Source organism: Ipomoea nil, unplaced genomic scaffold, assembly GCF_001879475.1.
Source record: "Ipomoea nil cultivar Tokyo-kokei standard unplaced genomic scaffold, Asagao_1.1 scaffold2818, whole genome shotgun sequence".
Taxonomy (NCBI): domain Eukaryota; kingdom Viridiplantae; phylum Streptophyta; class Magnoliopsida; order Solanales; family Convolvulaceae; genus Ipomoea; species Ipomoea nil.
Window position 1 is genome coordinate 527,241 of NW_017619246.1, and position 22,144 is coordinate 549,384.

General features: G+C 36.2%; 1 protein-coding gene across 4 annotated transcripts; it reads right to left on the reverse strand.

Moving 5' to 3' along the window:
* Positions 1-1,048: 1,048 nt before the first annotated feature.
* LOC109158477 lies at positions 1,049-20,199 on the reverse strand. 4 transcript variants are annotated; one of them, XM_019306391.1, is made up of 2 exons: positions 20,048-20,199; positions 1,049-2,187 (listed from the first exon to the last, which is right to left on the reverse strand). In XM_019306391.1, the coding sequence occupies exon 2, from the start codon at positions 2,033-2,035 to the stop codon at positions 1,382-1,384; it is 654 nt and encodes a 217-aa protein (XP_019161936.1). In that variant the 5' UTR covers positions 2,036-2,187; positions 20,048-20,199; the 3' UTR covers positions 1,049-1,381. The 4 variants fall into 4 exon arrangements, with proteins under 4 accessions (XP_019161936.1, XP_019161939.1, XP_019161938.1 ...); XM_019306394.1 differs by lacking the exon at positions 20,048-20,199 and adding an exon at positions 11,424-11,444; XM_019306393.1 differs by lacking the exon at positions 20,048-20,199 and adding an exon at positions 8,904-9,046.
* Between the last annotated feature and the right edge of the window lie 1,945 nt (positions 20,200-22,144).

Here is a 22,144-nt window from a genome sequence, read left to right on the forward strand (position 1 = left end):
CAGTGTTTCATATTGATTATTTTTGTTGCGTGTCACAATAAATTGTTCATTTAACGTGGAAATTGATTCACCGTGAGACGTCTATATCCAATAATACGATTCAAATCCCTTTTTATACAAGTGAACATGGACATCACCAACAGACAATTGTACTCTATTCTTGCATTTATTACATAGACACTTAATTGTATTTGTCAACTAGTATACTGTACTGAGAGTACATATGCATAATTAACAAATTCCTCAACACCAGCTAAAAATCATCAATATATCCCATCTTTCTAGGCAAGAATTGATTATATATCCTTTTTCGATGTTCTGATATATTTTTCATATACACCTATTATATATATATATATAATCACGATCAAATGAGAACCAGCTTTCCTATGCAAACATGCAAACCACTTTTGTGCACCTTGTAATACTGATTATGCACTTAAAAAACTACTATCAAAATATATTGTAAAGTATTTTTCAAAAAAAATGTGATGACATTTTTGTAATTACGATTGTACAACTTGTAATGCCTAATTGTGCGCTGATACTCTGCAATTCGCACTAAAGTATTATAGCATAAAGCACCTTTATTTTTTGAAGGCATAAAGCACCCTACTTCATAAAATAAGCTCAATAATATCCAACTTTTATAAATAAGGTATAAAAATACTCTACAACAACAACAACAACAACAATAACAATAATAATAAAAGAGACTTGTCAAACATAATGAGATCCATTGCTTCTAATTAAGGTCTAAGATGGATCCACCTAAGCTAACAAATAGGGAAAGTACATACAAGGAAATAGGAAATATAAGATTTTGGAGATGTTTGGTAAATAACTATTAGCTTTTAACGAATTGCTGTTAGCTAATAACTGATTACACGAAAAATAACTTTCTCAAAAAACTGCTTTGAGCAACTTTTTAAATTTTAACATTTTGGAGTGATAAGCTGTTACAAAAAGCTAATTAATCAAACACTTATACTAAATATTTAACCAAGTCAAACAACTAATAGTGGTCAAATAAGTTAAAATTGACTGATAAGCTAACTATGTTATCGAACAGGGCCAATATTTTATTTTAAGAGTTACAGAATGAGAAATACCATTTTCCCAAGGCACTTCTACAGATCTTGCAGTCCCAGTTGAGAGGAGCCAAATCTTTTGATATTCGCATTAGTATGCATTCATATGTGGGAGAGTTGAAAAAGGCTACAACAGCCAATATATAGACCCTCCCCTCCTAAGATGGAGTGGGGTAAGACAAAAGTGCTCAAAATGTCGATACTCCTAAATTCGTTTTCCATATTTGCAGGAAGGAAACGACATTCTGCAAATATGTCAACCCTCCAGAGAGCAACTCACGAGAACCATTTCAGCTTTTCTTGTTTCTAGCCTCTGCTTTCCAATGTCTCCGGCTTGGGGTGAACCTTGGTGTTTCATTGTTAACCTGCGCAGAGACATCAAGGGGGATTCTGTCGTTTCGTACCATGTCTGCTTCGTTGCTATGGGGTAGAGAAGTTTGGCTTCCATTGGATGATGTTGATTCTGGCATAGGGATGGCATCGGGGCGAACTTCTTGCTGCTTTAGTGCACGGGCCTTTCTGGCATCTCTTTTCCAATCCCGTGAGCAGTAGACGCGGGTCACGGGTACCTGGCAAGTCTCGTTTACCGGTCTCGAGCATTCCTGGGCAATGGCATTCAAAGGCATTTCGTAATGCTGTGTGACTGTCACTGGCACTTCAAGGAGGACTGGCGAGCATTGGTTTTCAGGAAAGTCGGGAACCTTTTTAATGCTTAGTGGCGTTGCATACTCCTCGGGAGCGACATTTACTGGTACTTCTGCATGTTGCGGCGGAGTATATAGGTTTGGATCGCTGTTAGGTGCCTTATTCATATCAGCTTGGAGACGTTTCCGAGCTCTATACCTGCGCTGCCGTTCTCGGTTTTTAAGACGACGCATCATAAGCTCGTCATGGCTCAAGGACTGCTCCTTATTATCTAAAGGCTTCTCCAGAAATCCATCCATTTTTTTACTAAAGTTCAGCTCTTTTTCACTACTCACAGAAACCTTACACAATAGATCTCAAAATTCTGCAATCCCAAGATGGCCAGTTTGATGTCTTCACTATGTGCTGAGCACGGGAATGGAACAATAAACGGGTACTGTATCATCCATATCTTCATAGAAAAGAACAGTCTTTAGAAACATTTCATAAGTATATATCTCAATGAATATAAATGCAGCCTGTGTATTTGGCGAGTTTTAGAAGAGAGAACACAATGCAGCATAGTTGAGAGCATCGCAAAATATAATCATAGAACAACAGAAAAGAATATGGAACTTTATGAAATCAACAGAGCGGACCAGCCAAGACTTGTCATCATCCTTAAACAAATTTTGGGTCGTTTTGCTCGAAACTAGATCATTTTGAGTGAAAGAACCCTAAAAATAAAAATAAATTTAAAGCCCAAGTAGGCTTTTATCAGACTAATCGGCTGACTTGCCAACTAGTCAGATAGGCAAGTAAATGCCGATTAAGTCCATAATTGACTTGGCCTAGGGGCACTTAGCACCTAGGCCAAGTTTTACAACACTGAGCTTGAGGGATGAAAAACCAGATATTTTGCTAAACAGGGCCTGTCTTCCAACCAAATGCACCTCAGCTACTTAGAATCCGAGGCACAACGGCACACAATTTCTCGGTGCGAATCAAAAGACATCCCTACATCAAAAGATAGTATTCCGGGAACAGCCTTTCCACAAAAGGCCTTCAACTCTCAACTACATAACATCTTATTTGAATACATATTTTTATAAATCGTAATTATTTATGATCAATTTTTTTAATAGTGATGTGGTGGACGAATTTTAGTCAGCAAACTCGAAATGTGAGAGATTTTGCAATAAGGATTCTTAGTCCCAACACAAGTTCTTTAGGATGCAAAACAAACTAAAGTTTGTTTGAAGATGTAAGAGTTGATATGTTTATAAGTTACATTGTTGATTTTAATTTCCTCAATTTTGATAATGAATAGTTGAATACTAAGAGTCAGTCTTCAATGATGGAGATGATTTGACTTGGGGCGATAATCCTAACTTTATGATGCGGATGAGGCCCCATATTTTAGAAATATTACCAAATGAAAAGAGAAAGCTAAGAGGAATATGTGAAGAGGACAACAAAAAGTTGAAACGTACAAGCTTGTAAATGAAGAATATGATACAGAAGCCTATAAATCTATAATGATGATATGGTTGACTTCTCAAGATGAGGATCTTGATTAGGATTGCATGAATTGGGAAAATTATTACGTGGACCTGGGTCCACCTTGCAAGGGTCTAAAAATACACAATTTACATACTAAATGACTAAATGTTTACAATTTACATACTAAATGCTCACAATTCAGATTGTGAACATTCAATATGCAAATTGTGTATTTTGGATCCGGGTCCACCTATCGTATAACTGCTGCATTAATTGTATTAGTATTTATTATTAACTAATATTGATGTTTTGTGATCATTTGACTAGACAAATGTGCTTGTTTTATTATAATTTTAGCTAAAAAGTGTGTGCAAATCATTTACATATCCTTTAAAAACATTAAATGTGATGATTGCCACTTCGTGTCACTCTTTGAACAAAAGTGACACTTCACTTTGCACTTTAAGGCGAGATAGTGCCTCGTCGCTTTTCACTTAAAAAAAAACTTTAAACCCATAATGCATTTTTTACAATAAAGGATTCTTTTTCTAAAGTTCAGCAGGTATATTTAAGCTTTTCTATAATAAAAAGGATCTTTGTCCGCAAGAAAGACCCATTACAATATTTAAACAACCGCAACCCATTTTCATAACAAAGCCAAGCCAGTCAAAACTAGAAAGCAACAACGGGTAGAGAAAATCTAAATCCACCTCTACTCTAGGAACCCTCTTCTCCCTCTTTAACGGGTAGAGAAAATCACCACGCTTATTGTCAGCAGGTTTGGAAATTCTATTTCCCTCTAGGTTTTCCATCTCACCAAAAAATAAACCCCACTATTAACTATATAATGCACAATATTAATCACTGTATATGCTATCAAAACTAGAAAGCACTCTATTAGTGAGTGTGTGGCCAAGTCTTTCAGAAAAATTCAATGTATCTTGTTTCTAGTACACAGGAGAGTTCAGAGTTCATAGAAGTCCCAGACAAGGAAACAGATCTATGAACCACTCAATGATGAAAGATCAATCTTTAGTATGATTGTTGTTGTGCACAGAAACGTTAAAAGGCATTTTAACACAAAATCAAGTCTTTGACTGAAGCTTAAATGCTTAATAGTTTTATCCCAATCTCTTGGTAAAACCATAGTTTGCAGCATTTTTTCTATAGATCTTTGCAAAGATGAAGTTGCACACTTCTAAATCTCTCTCAGATCCTACAATCAGAACCCCTGTTGCCAGTACAATCTTCTTTAGTGGTAGATTCAAGATTAATGAAACTTAATAAGATATTAAAGCAAAAGGGCTTTAAAATCCAAACATTTCTCAATTCAATTTTCGATCACAGCAATATTATGGAAAACATAGTTATTGAAGATGGAAGTCAGTTAAATGAAATATTGAAATTCCAAGAAGGAATCAGCCTAAGGAGTAAGGACCTTATTCTATGTGATAAAAACTTTATAAGGAGTTTCCTTCCTCTAAAGATTTAAAGACATTATGCACATACAACGATACATATTCCCTTTTAAACAAAAACATCGGCGATTATTCCATTAACCCTCCTTCCCTCTCTTAAGAAGTTATGGTTCAATGGGTCGTGTGTATAATTTGTCATGAAAGGACAATATCATCGTAAGTCATGAAAGCAATTAATAAAGTCTAATTTGACTTTAACATTTGTTAGTTTCTTTTTCTCTTTACTTCTAATGTGCTCTAGAGAAAAATACAAAACCACTTAACAACTTAGACAAGCCACATACAAAGAAAGAAAGATCACAACTTCCAAAAAAAAAAGGACCAATTTGTAAGTAGCTTGCAATGCCATTAAGTCTTGTTTTTAGTACATTCGCTCCTGCCCGCACGGCCGCCGCACGGGCTTAGCTTACTAGTTCAGTAAGCAGAGAAGATATCAAGGTTCAAACCTCGGCAATGTGGGGATTATGCCCAAAGTGGGCATATCCTTGTGGGCATCGACATTGAGCCATTGAGTCACTGTAATTTACATCCACCCAAATACTCTGTCGGACCGAAGTGTGGGGCCCTTGGGGTTCGGGATTCAACCTTTTGGGAGAAGTAAATTCACTTCTCCTTAGTGCTGATTAGGGATGGCAACGGGGCGGGGCAAGGTGGGGAGTGGCGTCCCCGTCCCCGAATTCAACCCCCATTCCCCGTCCCCGCCTCGTTCCCCAACGGGGATTGGAAATTTTCCCCATCCCCGTCCCCATTGGGAATTTATGGGGATGGGGACGGGACTCCCCGTCCCGGAAAAAAAAAAAAAATTACTAATTGCTTTAGGTTAGGTTTTATGCTGTTTTCTGCAATAATCCATCCTTCAATTCATTAATGACATACATACTGGGAAGCAATACTACTTTCTGTTAATCATCAAGACAACAAAATTAATTTTTGTAGCTTTTTACTAATTTTATTTTGATAATTATAAGGAAAAAAAAAAAAACTAAATCATAAATGTCCCCCAAAACTAGATTACCACTGTACCACCAAAACCAAACATACTCCGTAATATTTAGCATAATTATTTCAAGAAATAAAGAGAAAAAGCAGCGAAACCATAGAAGCTAGATTATCACCATGACAAAATAGAGAAGCAGAGATGGGCAAACGACTGTCGGCAAATCGGCAACGGAGGGCGTGACCGTGTGACTCTTGAGGAGCTAGCTAACGGCTGGGATTGAGACTAACGAAGCAGAGATGGGTGGCCGGGACTTGGAGTGTCAAGTGAGACGGTGAGAGATGAAGAGAGGCAGAGGCGTTAGGTTTTTTCCCCCCTTTGAAGAGATAGTCTAGGTTTTCTTTTTGACTTCTTTCCCTTGTAGTTCTTATATTATATACAAATATAACTTCTTAATTATTATATATTAATGTAATATACTAAGATTATTTGGTCTAATGGTATCTGGATTGGACTTCCATTTGAAAGATTGTGAGTTTGAGCCTTCTTTGTGTTTCAGTAGGTTGAGAAAGTATGTGAATTTTATCACTAGTTGGGACGATCCTGGTCAAATTGGTTTCAGTAGGTTGAAAAAGTATATGAACAACAGATAGATACTACATTGTAATAGAATTATTTTTGAGCAATAAATAAGCAAATTAAACACTAATTGGGTAACTTTCTAACCCTTGAATTTTATCACTAGTTGGGACGATCCTGGTCAAATTGGTTAAATTGTTAACTTGATAATCATAAAATAATTATAAAAAGTCGGGTGGTGAATGGTTCTGGGTTGAGCTTAAGTATGAACAACTTCTTTCACCAAAAAGTAAAAAAATAATAATAAAAAATAAAAAATGAGCATCTTCCGAATTTTTGTTTTGCTTGCGACATCCTTGGAGTCTTGGACATTCTGATCGTTTTTGTCCTACTTTTTTGCTAACAAGGAAGTTGGGAGTATTCAAAATTTTGGCCCGGAGCTCTCGCAGGTTGTCGGAATGCTGCGGCGTCATTGGCTAACATGTGGTTTTATTGGTGGTTTTATTCAGAAGGTTGTGAGTTCGAGCCTTATTGGAGGCGTTATTGGTTCTTTGTGTTTCAGTAAGTTGAGAAAGTATATGAACAGGTAGATACTACATTGTAATAGAGTTATTTTTGAGCAATAAATAAGCAAATTAAACACTAATTGGGTAACTTTCTAACCCTTGAATTTTATCACTAGTTTGGACGATCCTGGTCAAATTGGTTAAGTTGTTAACTTGATAATCATAAAATAATTATAAGAAGTTGGGTGGTGAATGGTTCTGGGTTGAGCTTAAGTATGAACAACTTCTTTCACCAAAAAATTAAAAAAAAATAATTAAAAAATAAAAAATAAAAAAATGAGCACCTTCCAAATTTTTGTTTTGCTTGCGACATCCTTGGAGTCTTGGACATTCTGATCATTTTTGCCCTATTGTTTGCTAACAAGGAAGTTGGGAGTATTCAGAATTTTGGCCGGAGCTCTGGCAGGTGGTCGGAATGCTGCGGCAAACAACAAGGGAGGGATGATAGTAACGGCTTTGGTAGTAGTGTGTCCGACTGATAAGATGAAAGGGGTAGTGGGTGAGGGAGAGAAGGAAGGTAACCATGGGAATTTATTGCCTTTAATGAGAGATGAGGTGAGGGATGAGGGGGTGGTGTTTGAGCAGAAAAGGTGACGCGTGGGAGCTGAGGTGTATTTGAGTGGGCTTATGACTAGTAATAACCCAATGAGTATGGATTCAAATGTTTATTTTTCTGATGGGGCAGGTACTGCTGAGCAGACCTGCCAGGCCCAATGAGTGCTTTGGCTTGGTCCGGTTGGAATTATCATGGGCTTGGACCGCCTTAGACAATTCAAATTTTATTGGACTTGGTCCAAAAGTATAAGCCTAGTATTGTGTTTTTTTTTTTTAAACCTGAAGAATGAAAGTTATATGGAGGGAGTGCGGGTTCGATGGGGGTTTACAAACTGCTTGAGTGTGGATGCAGTGGGGAGAAGCGGCGGTTTGGCATTAATGTGGATGGATGATATTAACCTGGAGATTATGGGATTCTCTCGCTATTACATTTATTCGAGCATCTGACTAGCTGCTGACCATGTTCCTTGGCATTTTACAGGCTTTTACGGTTGTCCTGATCATTCAGACTGGCAAGAGTCTTGGGCTCGGCTCAGGTATCTCTCTTCTCTCTTGTCCTTACGTTGGGTTGTCATAGGGGATTTTAATGATCTTCTTGAGCCTGGGGACAAGGTGGGGAGGATTCCTTATCTGGGTTACTTGTTATGAGGGTTTGGTGAAGCGGTTAGAGATTGCGGCTTAATCAATTTTCCTTTTGGTGTGTATCAATTCACGTGGGAGAGGGGGCGTGGTTCTGCTAATTGGGTTCAGGAAAGTTAGATAGAATCCTTGTCTATACTAAATGGGGGAATATGTATAGAGGGGCTTGGGTGATGTCTATCAAGTGTGGGGGAAGCGATCACCTTCCCTTGCTTCTGGTTCCGGTACGGGAGAACGGGTAGGGGCGTAGGATTTCTTTCCCTTTCGAGCAAAATTGGGTGGTGGAGGGTGGGTGTGGGAAGTCCTGTTTCTAGTAAATTCACTTCTGCCCGCACGGACTAAGCTCACTAGTTCAGTAGACAGTATTTGGGAGAAGATATCAAGATTCAAACCCCGGCAGTGGCAATGCGAAAATTATGCCCAAAATAGGCAGATCCCTTGTAAGCACCAGCATTTGGCCCTGTCTACAGAGCCATTAAGTCACTGTGATTTACATCTTGAAAAATATTCTATAAGGCTGGGGTGTTTGGGCCCTTAGGGTTGGGGATTCTAACCTTTTGGGAGAAGTAAATTCTCTTCTTAGTGCTAATTCATCTAGTTGCCAACAAATTAAATCACTTTCTATATATAAAACTATAAAAGATAGAGCACGAAACACAAATCGAAAAGAGAAAATATATCACCAATGTTAGAAAATAATTTTTGTGCAATAAATAAGCAAATTAAACACTAATTGGGTCTAATCACATGAAGGGTAACTAAAAACCTAAAACCCTCGTTTCCTTCTTAGTTCACTTTCCTGTTTAGAATACAAAAGCGATAAACAATCCAATCCAAAAATGGAAACCTAGAAAACAAAATGTCGAGAAAGATAATTAGAATGAATAAATGAACAAATAAGGAACCATGAAAATTGATATTGACCCAGTACCTAGACGAAGATATTGCCGGAGAGGAATTTGTTTTCTTGGTGCAGAGACGAGATATGGGAGAAGATAAATTGAACTGGGAAAACAGTGAATTATCGTCAGAAAAAAGGTTTGGATTTTTGCAATTTCAATAGAGTCAAAATGGTGTCGAGCAAAACTGACAAATGTGAAAGACACAAAATTTTGGTTATAATAATAATTAGGAATACCAACTTTCTAACCCTTGAATTATATCACTACAGGAACAATCCTAGTCAAATTAGTTAAATTGTTAATTTTTTTTTTTTTTTGAATGCTACTAGTTCTATTACATATTGTTAACTTTTTTTTTTTTGAATGCTACTAGTTCTATTACATATGGCCTCCACTGAGGCTTGAAATCACAACCTTCCAAATAGAAGTCCAACCCGGATACCATTGAACCACATAGTCCTGGCCTCATTGATTTGAGTCAATCAACTAAGGGCATCCTCAATTGTGTAGTTTTTAGCATAAATTTTTAGGTACCTACTTAGGAGAGTGAACATGGGAAAGAAAAGAAAAGAAAAAAAAAAAATAGAAGCGCATAACGCACCCACTAGGCACGTGACGTGCACGCGCCCGAGTGGACGCTCATTGTGTGCCTTACGCGCAATGTTGAAGTTTATTTTCTTTCCTGCTGGGGACCACCATGCCCGCAAAAACCAAGTATTTGCAGGAGGACCTTGAACCATCTCTCTCCTTCCTCTCCCTCGTCCACATATGCAATGTTGCCCCAAAAACCACACCAAAAACCTAAAAAAAAAAAAAAAAACTACTATTGGTGATGCCCTAAGAAACCTATGCTAGTTTACCTCATTGTAATAAGGGTCATAAGGTGATATTTAAGATTTTCTATAATAAAATGGGTCTTTGTCCACAAGAAAGACCCATTACAATATTAAAACAAATGCAACCCAATTTGATAACAAAGCAAAGCCAGTCAACATTCAAGAACCCAATAGACAGAATTTCTTAATCCGCCTCTACTCTAAGAACCCTCTTCTCCCTCTTTAATGGGAAGAGAAAATCACCACGCTTATTCTCAGCAGGTTTGGAAATTCTATTTCCCTCTAGGTTTTTCATCTCACAAAAAATAAATCCCGCTATTAATAAATATAATGCACAATATTAATCACTATATATGCTATCAAAACTAGAAAAGCACTCTATTAGTGAGTGTGTGGCCAAGTCTTTCAGAAAAATTCAATGTATCTTGTTTCTAGTACACAGGAGAGTTCGGAGTTCATAGAAATCCTCGACAAGGAAACGATCTATCAGCCACTTAATGATGAAAGTTCAATCTTTTGTATGATTGTTGTTGTGCACAAAAATGCTAAAGGCATTTGAACACAAAATCAAGTCTTTGACTGAAGCTTAAATGCTTAATAGTTTTAGCCCGATCTATTGGTCAAACCATAGTTTGCAGCATTTTTTATATAGATCTTTGCAAATATGAAGTTACACACTTCTAAATCTCTCCCAGATCCTACAATTAGAACCCTTGTTGTCAGTAAAATCTTCTTTAGTTGAAGATTCAAGATTATTGAAACTTAATAAGATATTAAAGCAAAATGTCTTTGCCAAGAACCTTGTAGTCCAATGGCACCAAGTTTGGATTCCTACATGGGAGATTATGAGTTTGAGCCTCAATACAGGTGCTATTGACTATATGTGTTTTAGTATGTTGAGAAAGTAGTTATGAACAAATACATATTCCCTTTTAAACAAAAACATCACGCGACTGTTCCATTAACCCTCCTCCTTTCCTCTCTTATGGAGTTATTGTTCAATGGGTCGTGTGTATATGCTCTCGAGAAAAGTACAAAACCACTTAAGAACTTAGACAAGCCACATACAAAGAAAGAAAGATTATCACAATTAACTTCCAAAAAGAAAGGAACAATTTGTAAGTAGCCTGCAATGCCATTAAGTCATGTTTCTAGTAAATTCACTTCTGCCCGCACGGGTTAGCTTACTAGTTCAATATTCAGTATTTAGGAGAAGATACCAAGGTTCGAACCTCGGCAATGTGTGGATTATGTCCAAAGTTGGCATATTCCTTATGTGCACCGATATTTGGCCTGTTTGTTGAGCCATTAAGTCACTGTAATTTACATCCACCCAAATACTGTATCAGACCAGGGTGTGGGGGTTCGAGATTCAACCTAAATTAAATCATTTTCTGTATATAAAAGCTAGAGCACCAAACAAAAATCGAAAAAAGAAAGCCTGTCACCAATGTTAGAAAATAATTTTTGGGCAATAAATAAGCAAATTAAACACTAATTGGGTTCTAATCACATGAAGGGTAACTAAAAACCTAAAACCTTCATTTCCTTCTTAGTTTCTTTCTTGTTTAGAATAAAAAAAAAATAGATAAACAATCCAGTGCAAAAATGGAAACCCAGAAAACAAAATGTTGAGAAAGATAATCAGAGTGAATAAATGAACAAATAAGGAACCATGGATATTGAAATTGACAATTGATATTGACCCAGTACCTGGACAGAGATATTGCCCGAGAGGATGTTTTTGGCCCTGTTTGGTAAAAAATTGGCCTATAGGTCAATTTTAGCTTATTTGACCACTATTAATTGTTTGATTTAGTTAAAATATCAATATAAATGTTTGGTTAATTAGTTTTTTGCAACTCTAAAAGGCTAAAATTAAAAAAGCTACTCCTAGCAACTTTTTCAATTAGCTTTTTGAGAAAAAAAATTATACCGAACAGCTATCAGCTAACAGCTAATTTACCAAACACTTTTCTACAATCAGCTAATGTTATCAACTATTTATACCCTCTAATTAACACAATCAGCTAACAACAAACAGCTATAAGCTAACAGCCATTTTACCAAACAGGGCCTTTGTCTTGGTGCAGATACGAGATATGGAAGAAGACAGATTGAACTAGGAATACGGTGAACTATCGCCATAGGAAAAGTTGGAAATTTTTTGCAATTTCGATAGAGTCAATGGTATCGAGCAAAACCGGCGGATGTGAAAGAGACAAAATTTTAGTTATAATAATAATAATTAGGAATACCAATTTTCTAACCCTTGAATCTTATCACTATTTGGGACAATCCGGGTCAATTTGGTTAAATTGTTATCTTGAAAATTATAAAATTATAAGAAGTCAAGTGGTGAATGCTTTTGGGTTGAGCTTAAGTATGAAAGGCTTCCGAATTTTTGTTTTGCTCGCGACATCCTTGGACATTTTGATCGCTTTCCCTACTACGTTTGCTAACAAGGAAGTTGGGAGTGTTCAGAATTTTAGCTTGGAGCTCCGGGCAGGTGGTCAGAATGCTATGATGTCATTGGCTAACGTGTGGTTTTATTAGTGATGGAATCGTCGTCGAAGAAGTCGGGCGGCGAACAACAGTAGTAACGGCTCTGGTAGTAGTGTCTCCGTTACTAATAAGATGAAATGGGTAGTGGGCGAGGGAGAGAAGGAAGGTAACAATGGGAATTTATTGCCATTAACGAGAGAAGAGGTGAGGGATGAGGGAGTGGTGTTGTTTGAGCCAGAAAAAGGCGACACGTGGGAGAGTGAACATGGAAAAGAAAAGAAAATAAAAGAAAAAATTAGAATCGTATAAGGCACCCACTAAGCACGTGAAGTGCACGCGCCCTAGTGGGCGCCTGATACACACCCAAAATAAGAGATTGTTTTGATAAACATTATTGTTATTGTTATTTTAAATAATCTTTTTATAGTTAATTTGTAATAATTAGTTAATTTTATATTTATTTTATTTATTATTGGTATATCTAGCTTTATTAATATTGTTTAATTTTAAAGTAATAAGGATTCTTTAATAAGATTATTATTGTAGTTTTAGTTAGCCACTTAAATAAGGATTCTACGTTAGTTAAGCTTTTAAATTGTAATTGTAATTGAGTTAATACCCAAAATCGTCCTCGACTATGGTGGTTTTTTTCAATTTCGTCCTAAACGACTTTGGTGACCTAATATCGTCCCAGACTTTTGTGTTTCACTCAATTTAGTCTCAGACTTTTGTGTTTTTGCTCAATTTAGTCCCTCATTTGTTATTCTGTCCATTTGGTGTTAAATAAATAGACAATTCAGTAATTTTAATATTGACATCTCTTTTACTCATAGACATGTGGACTGCGAAATCCCTTTTTTTTTTTTTTTTTACGAATTACTCCCATAATTACTCCTAAAACTGCGAATATAAAATTTGATTTGTAGGTCCGGGAGTAATTCTGGGTGTAATTCGTACAAGAAAAGGAAATTTCGCACTTCACAAGTTGAAAGTAAAGAGAGATCAATATTGACATTACTGAATTGTCCCTTAATTTAACACCAATTTGACGAAATAACAAATGGAGGACTAAATTGAGCGAAACACAAAAGTCTAGGACGATATTAGGTCACCAAAGTCGTTTAGAACGAAATTGAGAAAACCCATTATAGTCGAGGACGATGTTGGGTATTACCTCAATTGTAATTTATTTAATTAAAGATTTAGTCTGCGTGCGTCTTGGTCGTTGCCCTTTGTGCGACGTACGAAGCTCCAAATCGTCCGGTCAAACACCACCGCGGGAAAGGAGATCCGCAGAAGCCATGGCGAGCGCATCTCAGGGCATTCAAATGGCTCTCTGAAGCTATATAAATAGAAGATATTGCGGTTGAGAACATCATCGATTCACCCCGGAGATTTCCAGTGGTTCGCGGAGGTTTACGGTCGGCAGTTCATCACCATTCTCACAAGAAAAATTCACTCCGCACACAAAATTCACTCTTCGATCGATCTATTTCTTGGTTCGTAATTCCGGCGGTGAAAGTTCTTGGTTTGTCTAACAACCTCTCCGATAGGCAGCAATTCTTCGGTGGAGTGCGGCAAATTCCGGATCGCAACAAGCTTTCGTCGGCGTGGCCTTTAATCTATTTGGTACGGCGATTTTAGCACGTGCAATTCTTGGAATCGACAACAACATTCTCTACTGGCAGCTTTAATTTCTGGTTCTATTTTTCTTTCTCTTAATTTGTGTTGCATTTGTCTTGAAATTCTGATTACCGTGTTTAATTCTTTAAGTATAATGTGAGTTGGTTAATTAGAATGCTTAATTGGAGGTTTGGGCAGTAGTAATTTTCCAGCGCAACCTTTGTTTTGAAGCAGCTCTCATTTTGTTTATTCTTTTTTTTTTTTTTTTTTTTTTTCACTATTTAGCATAGCATTTTGTCTCAATTTTAGTGGCAACCCTTCAATTCCTAATAATTTGCTGTTAATTGTTGTTTATAACATGCATAGCTAATTTATTATTCTTGGAACATGATGAAATCACCACGAAGACTTCGTATTAATTGGTTTAATTTGCTAAGCAATTAAGTGTTATCCTACGTTTTTTTACTAAGATTAATTGTGTTGATATTATAGTTTTTAGTAATTTATCCGTTTACTTTCTTTATTAGTTTTGATTCAATTACTTTGCATTTGGATTTATCTTTGTCATTTGATTCGAACACTTTAAATTACCAAGTTAGTTTAATTTCAAGATTATAAATTGCGTACTATCAATTCCCTGTGGGTTCGACCCTTGCTATTGCACACTACCACTACAATATATTAAAAGTTTCCATCATGTTTACTCAGAAAAAGGAATGAAAAAAAGCAGGCAAATCAGAATAAATAAGTAAAGGCTTAACTCAAGGGATTTGAGAAAAATGAATGAAAAAAAAGCAGGCAAATCAGAATAAATAAGTAAAGGCTTAACTCAAGGGATTTGACATAAATCATATCAATAATATCTCATTTTCTATAATTATTTGTTTCATGGCACTATAAATTAGAACATCTAGATGAGAGTAAACCAACCAATTTTTATCCTTAGTCTTTAAGCTTTATTAGTAGCTAGGCAAGAGCCTAAAACTCTTACTGGGGAAGTCTTGTGACTTCCTATTTCTTTTCTTTAATTTTCATTCAATAAAAATACCTCCTTGTTCTTTTCTTTAACAAATCGGCCCGACCTGCCGTTGAATGACGAATACACGAGATTCCCGAGTAGAGACGTTAGAGAGGAACCAAGATGTAATCCGAGCTGAATTGACCACATTGAACGATCAATTTGCAGCCATGGAAGCTTCCATGGCTAGGATGTCTAATCTCCTCGCTCTCTCCTTCCAAGGCAGAGGGCACAACAACGCCAGTGCTTCATCAACTTCCATCCCAACGCCGAATTCATCCTCTCTTCCAGAACATGTTCAGCCGGACAACACCTTGCTGGCCATTGGAAAAACAGAACTCCCTACATTTGAAGGCACAAATCCGATTGGGTGGTTAGTTAGAGTAGAGCAGTACTTTGCCATTCATCACACCCGAGAGGATTTGAAAGTCCCAACATTTCGTTAGTATGGAAGGGGCAGCTCTACATTGGCTCTGATGGCTACAACAACAACAACCCACTCTTACTTGGATTCAATTCACAAATAACCTTTTGGAAGAATTTGGTGAAGAATTGCCTAGGCCACCATTTGAACAGCTTGTCGCTCTTCGTCAAACGGGCTTGGTGGTTGAATTCATCGCTGCGTTTCGAGCTCGAATTGCTCAAATTCCTAGACTTGCTCCTCACATTCAATTAGGGCTTTTTCTCAATGGCTTGAAACCTGCAATTCGGGTGCAGCTCCGACCGAATGATGTGACAGATCTCCGAACAGCGATGCGTGTCGGTCGTGTGGCAGAACAAGAAATTGAATTTCTCTCCACATGCCAGCTCCTTGGACGCAATCTGCAAGAAGAAAATGCAGCGCTCCAGATAATTTCTTCACATAGTGGATCTACTTGGTCTAATGGGCATGGGAAGAATTACCAAACCAATTCTTTTTCGAATTATTCACAGCCCAAACCCATTCCAACCCAGTCTCAATTCTCTAGTAGCAATCAAACATCCTCACACAACCTGCGTTTCCTGCTATGCAGTATTCAGTGCGCAATTTCGGCACGTCAACCTCACGAGCTCCAGCACGACATTATTCTAACAAAGAGTATCTGGACATGCACGCCAAAGGACTTTATTTCCGTTTTCAACAACCCTACAGTCCACTTCATGTATGCCCAAATAAATCCTTGCAAGTTCTAATTACAGCAGAGGATGACGAGGACAAAACGAGCGACAAGCCTGGTGTAACTGACCAAATCGACAACGGACAATATAAGGCAGTCTTTCCAATATAGCCTTGGGGACAAGGCTGTTTCTTTGGGGGTGGCAATGATACGCACCCAAAATAAGAGATAGTTTACTCAGAAAAAGGAATGAAGTGAAGAAAATCAGGCAAATCAGAATACATAAGGAAAGGCTTAACTCAAGGGATTTGACAAAGAATAAAATCAAAGGCACAATCATATCAATAATATCTCATTTTCTATAATTATTTGTTTCTTGGCACTATAAATTAGAACCTCTAGATGAGAGTAAATCAGTCAATCTTTATCCTTAGCCTTTAAGCTTTAGTAGCTGGGCAAGAGCCTAAAACTCTTGCTGGGGGAAGCCTTGTGATGTTGGAAAAATAGCATTAAAATGACATTTTGAGTGATTATTTTGTGGTACAAATATATGTGGGATCCACTCTCGATTTTGGTCGGGTCAATGTGGATTCGGGTTCTTCGTAATGAGACGAAAAATTTGATATAATGTACGCTCAAAATGGGTAATAGGTGAATGAGAAATTGATTCTCAAAGTGAACCTATTTGAGAGACGTCAAAAACTTAAGTTTAGATGCTAATTAAAAATTAGCATTTTAACAACTTTCGTTGCCTGCACGAAAGTTTGTGTTAAAAGCTTAAGTGTGATTAAGCTTTGGAAAGTTTAATTGGAATTTGGGACAAAGGTGCATGGATAAGCTTAATTAAGCTTAAGAATTGTAAGCTTTAATTAGAAAGCTTAATTTGGGTTTGAAAGCACAAATTCATGTTGGCACAAGTTTCGTAGCTCAATGATGCATGCACGAAACTTGAAAGCTTATTTTTAAGCTTTCGTGTGGTGCCTTGATTTTTAATAATCTTTGGCTCCTTTCGTGCTCCTTTCGTACTCCTATCGTGGCAGCAGCACGAGTCAATGCTTTATGCATTGATTCGTGCTGCACCGTTTCGGTGCTTGCGGACCACTCGGGTGTGGTTTTCGGTCCCAATTCGTTAAACTTTCGAGTTTGTACGAACTTCTCGGTCACTCAGATATTTTGAACCAGGTCGTTATGGTCGGTACGAATTAATCGGATATTAAGTTCGTGACCGTTGATATTATTTCGATAATAAGTACGACCGTTTCAAACATTATAATTCAATTTTTAAATTGAATTTATGTTGGTTAATGTGTCATGATGATGCTATTTAGTATCAATATCCTATATAAACATGTTGTGGGAGCAACCTTTTTGGACATAATGTTAGAAAGAAAGTGAGAAACAACACACAAAGAAATTCTCTTTTCCTCTCAAAATTCTGATCCTACTCCATTCTTGAAGCTGTGTTTTGCCCGTGCTCTTGTTCGCCGGGTTCGTTCGTTTGGGTGCTCAAACGTCGAACCGTTGTACGTTTTATCCTGGGAGACCTAGGCCACAACGCTCCTAGCACTTTTGGGAGGTGGCAAATAAGGTTTTAAGGAATGAAATGCACCTTGCCTAACTCATACATTTCTTTCTTCCTTCTCCTTCTTTCTTGTTTGGATTATGCTTGTAAGCAAAAATCCGTTCTCCATCTTTTGATATATTCGTGGTTGATATATATTGGTATATCTTTTTCGTAGATATACATGTATATATAACCTTTAAGTTCGTTTATATATATTGGTGTGTATATATATATTTCGGATAAATATCCAATAATATTTTATATACTTGTGTGTATATATATAAATATTATTTTTGGGATATTAAATCGATTTTGGTTCATTATTACCAACATGTGACTTCCTGTTTCTTTTGTTTAATTTTCATTCAATAAAAATACCTCCTTGTTCTTTTCTCTAACACCGATCATTGTGCACCTCACGAGCAATATTCAAGTTTGCTTTCTTTCTTGCTAGGGCCCACCATGCCCGCAAAAACCAAGTATTTGCAGGAGGACCTTGAACCATCTCTCTCCTTCCTCTCTCTCATCCACATATGCAATGTTGCCTCATAAACCACACCAAAAACCTCAAAAAACAACTATTGGTGATGCCTAAGAAACCTATGCTAGTTTACTTCATTGTAATAAGGGTCATAAGGCTATATTTAATCTTTTCTATAATAAAATGGATCTTTGTCCGCAAGAAAGACCCATTACAATATTAAAACAAACGCATCCCAATTTGATAACAAAGCAAAGCCAGTCAACATTCAAGAACCCAAAAGACAGAATTTCTTAATCCTCCTCTACTCTAGGAACCCTCTTCTCCCTCTTTAACGAGAAGAGAAAATCACCACACTTATTCTCAGCATGTTTGGAAATTCTATATCCCTCTAGGTTTTCCATCTCACAAAAAAATAAACACCGCTATTAATTAATAAATATAATGCACAATATTAATCACTATATATGCTATCAAAACTAGACAACACTTTATTAGTGAGTGTGTGGCCAAATCTTTCAAGAAAATTCAATGTATCTTGTTTCTAGTACACATGAGAGTTCAGAGTTCATAGAAATCCTTGACAAGCAAACGATCCATCAACCACTCAATGATGAAAGTTCAATCTTTTGTATGATTGTTGTTGTGCACAGAAATGCTAAAGGCATTTGAACACAAAATCAAATCTTTGACTGCAGCTTAAATGCTTAATAGTTTTAACCCGATTTATTGGTCAAGCCATAGTTTGCAGTATTTTTTGTATAGATGTTTGCAAAGATGAAGTTGCACACTTCTAAATCTCTTTCAGATCCTACAATCAGAACCTTTGTTGCCAGTACAATCTTCTTTAGTTGTAGATTCAAGATTAATAAACTTAATAAGATATTAAAGCAAAAGGCTCTAAAATCAAAACATTTTTCAATTCAATTTTCTATCACAACAATATTATGGCAACATAGTTATAGACTTATAGACGAAGGAAGTCACTTAAATGAAATATTGAATTCCAAAAAGGAATCAACCTAAGGAGTAAGGACCTTATTCTATGTGATAAAAAACTTTATAAGGAATTTCCTTCCTCTTATGATTTAAAGACATTATGCACATACAAGGATACATATTCCCTTTTAAACAAAAACATCAGCAATTGTTCCATTAACCCTCCTTCCCTTTCGTATGGAGTAATGGTTCAATGGGTCGTGTGTATAATTTGTCTCATATACGCAACCATGCCTCAAAGGATAATATCATTGTAACTCATAAAAGCAATTAATAAAGTCTACTTCGACTTTAACATTTGTTAGTTTCTTTTTCTCCTTACTTCTAATGTGTTCCGCAGAAAAATACAAAATCACTTAACAACTTAGACAAGCCGCATAAAAAGAAAGAAAGATCACAACTTCTTATAAACAAAAGGAACAATTTGTATTGCCATTAAGTCCTATTTCTAGTAAATTCACTTCAGCCCTCACGAGGTTAGCTCACTAGTTCAATAGACAGTATTTGGGAGAAAATACCAAGTTTCGAATCTCGGTAGTGAAAATGTGGAGATTATACCCAAAGTAGACAACTCCCTTGTGCGCACGAGTTGAGTCATCGTGATTTACATCTTTCCAAATACCATATGGGGCAGGGGTGTGGGCCCTTGGGGTTGGGGATTCAACCTTTTGGAGAAGTAAATTCACTTCTCCTTAGTGCTAATTCATCTAGTTGCCAACAAATTAAATCATTCTCTGTATATAAAAGCTTGAACACGAAACAGAAATTGTAAAGAGAAATTCTATCACCAATGTTAGAAAATAATTTTTGGGCAATAAATAAGCAAATTAAACACTAATTGGGTTCTAATCACATAAAGGGTAAGTAAAAACCTAAAACCCTCGTTTCCTTCTTAGTTCCCTTTCCTGTTTAGAATACAAAATAGATAAACAATCCAGTGCAAAAATGGAAACCCAGAAAACAAAATGTTGAGAAAGATAATCTGAATGAATAAATGAACAAATAAGGAACCATGAAAATTGAAATGGACAATTGATATTGACCCAGTACCTGGACAGAGATATTGCCGGAGAGGAAGTTGTTTTCTTGGTGCAGAGACGAGATCTGGGAGAAAACAAATTAAACTGGGAACTATCGTCAGAGAAAAAGTTGGGATTTTTTGCAGTTTCGATAGAGTCAAATGGTATCGAGCAAAACTGGCGGATGTGAAAGAGACAAAATTTTAGTTATAATAATAATTAGGAATACCAACTTTTTCTTATCCTTGATAATTATAAAATTATAAGTTTCACTCTCAATAGAAGTAGTTTATTGGTCTCATTGATTTGAGTTAATTGTGTAGTTTTTAGCACAAATTTTTAGGTACCTACTAAGAAAGAAAACATGAGAAAGAAGAAGAAAAAGAAAAATCAGAAGCGTATAATGTGCCGACTAGGCACGTGACATGCACGCGCCCGAGTGGGCGTTCATTGTGCAAATACTAAATTATATTTTATAATTTGAACATCTATTTATAAATTATATGTTGGAATTCGAGCACTTCATTTCAGTACCGCATGTAAATCTTATTTTGATTCACATTTGATAAAATAGAGTTTTTTGGCATTCCACATATGATGCATGTCCATTCAAAGCACCAATTGTTGAATATATGTGCTTGAATTTGACATCAACAGTAATCATAAGCTAGATCTACATTACGTAGTGTTTCATAGAATGTAAAATTAGTGGTAAATTTTATAAAACAAGCATAGATTTTAATTTTTAACAAATTAAATACGAAAGTTATCTTTAATGCCAGATTGAAGCTAGAAATTGAATGGAACTTCTACGAAATCGAAGTTTGAAATAGCGATTAAACAAAATTATTTAACCTAATCCATCCGTTCATAAGTAGAAGCGATTGAGAAATAGTTTGCGAGCTGTAGGTGAGCTATAGTAGACTAAGTAGTATGTGAGCTAAAATGGTAGAGATTAGAAGTGAGGAGATGGAAGACAGATTTGGGGTTCTTTGGTTGACCATCCCATATATATATATATTATTAATCTACTACATGTGTTATTAATATGATTAGTATTGATGTTATTATTGTTATATTAATAATAATAATAATAATAATAATAATAATAATAATAATAATAATAATAATAATAATAATAATATTATTATTATTATTATTATTATTTTTGAAAATAAAGAAGCTCATTCATTTAATCATAAGCTGAAGCCATTACAAATAAGGTCGATGGAACGGTATACCATTCTTTACAGTCAGACATAGAAACAACTTTCCTAGCAATGCAACAAAGAACTTGAATCGCAGACTGTTTCATAAATTTGAAGCTGAATTCGTTAGATGAATTTAACGCTTCTTTAATATCATTGAAAAATTGATCAAACGTAGTCAAGACTAACTTTGGTTGAAAAGTCTTGCACACCACCTGAGTATATGTTTTCCATCTGTCGTTCGATCATTGGCAATATATCCATCGAGTTGAGATGGAGATGCTATTTTACATTGTCATCTTTGTCACCCAGGATGAAGTTCACATACGCCATGACCAACTTATATGTTTCATACTTATGAAGAAAAGAACTCGCCAAAAGAAACGAGAGGAAAATAAACTCGTCACACAAACGAGATAAAAACATAGAAAAAAAAAAAAGCAGAACACAAAAGAAAAGATAAGCATCAATACACCTCTTGAACTTTATTTTATGGATCCACGGGAATCATACCACTTCTTTATCTAGATCTGGCGAAATCTTTAAGATTTAGATCTTTGGAACTACCGCAACTTGCTTGAAGGGTTGGTGGCTGAATCGGCATTGGACTTTATTATGAAACTAAAAAAAACAAACAAAAAACAAAAGAAAATAGGAAACCGCCGGCAAAGAAACGGAGCTCCGTCAAAGGCTCAAAGCTTCGGCCAGAGGCCGACGACCACCAGATGAAGAAACGCCCAAAAAAGAAGGAAGGTTTCGTCAGACAGAAAGAGAGGTTACGAGAGTATTAGGGTTTCACATTAATAATATATAATTATTGTTTTTTATATTAAATTTTTCATTAGTAATAATTTCATTAACACTATTAGTATTGATTTAGTTGTTTATATTCTGAATTTAAGAGAATTATGGATGGTGTA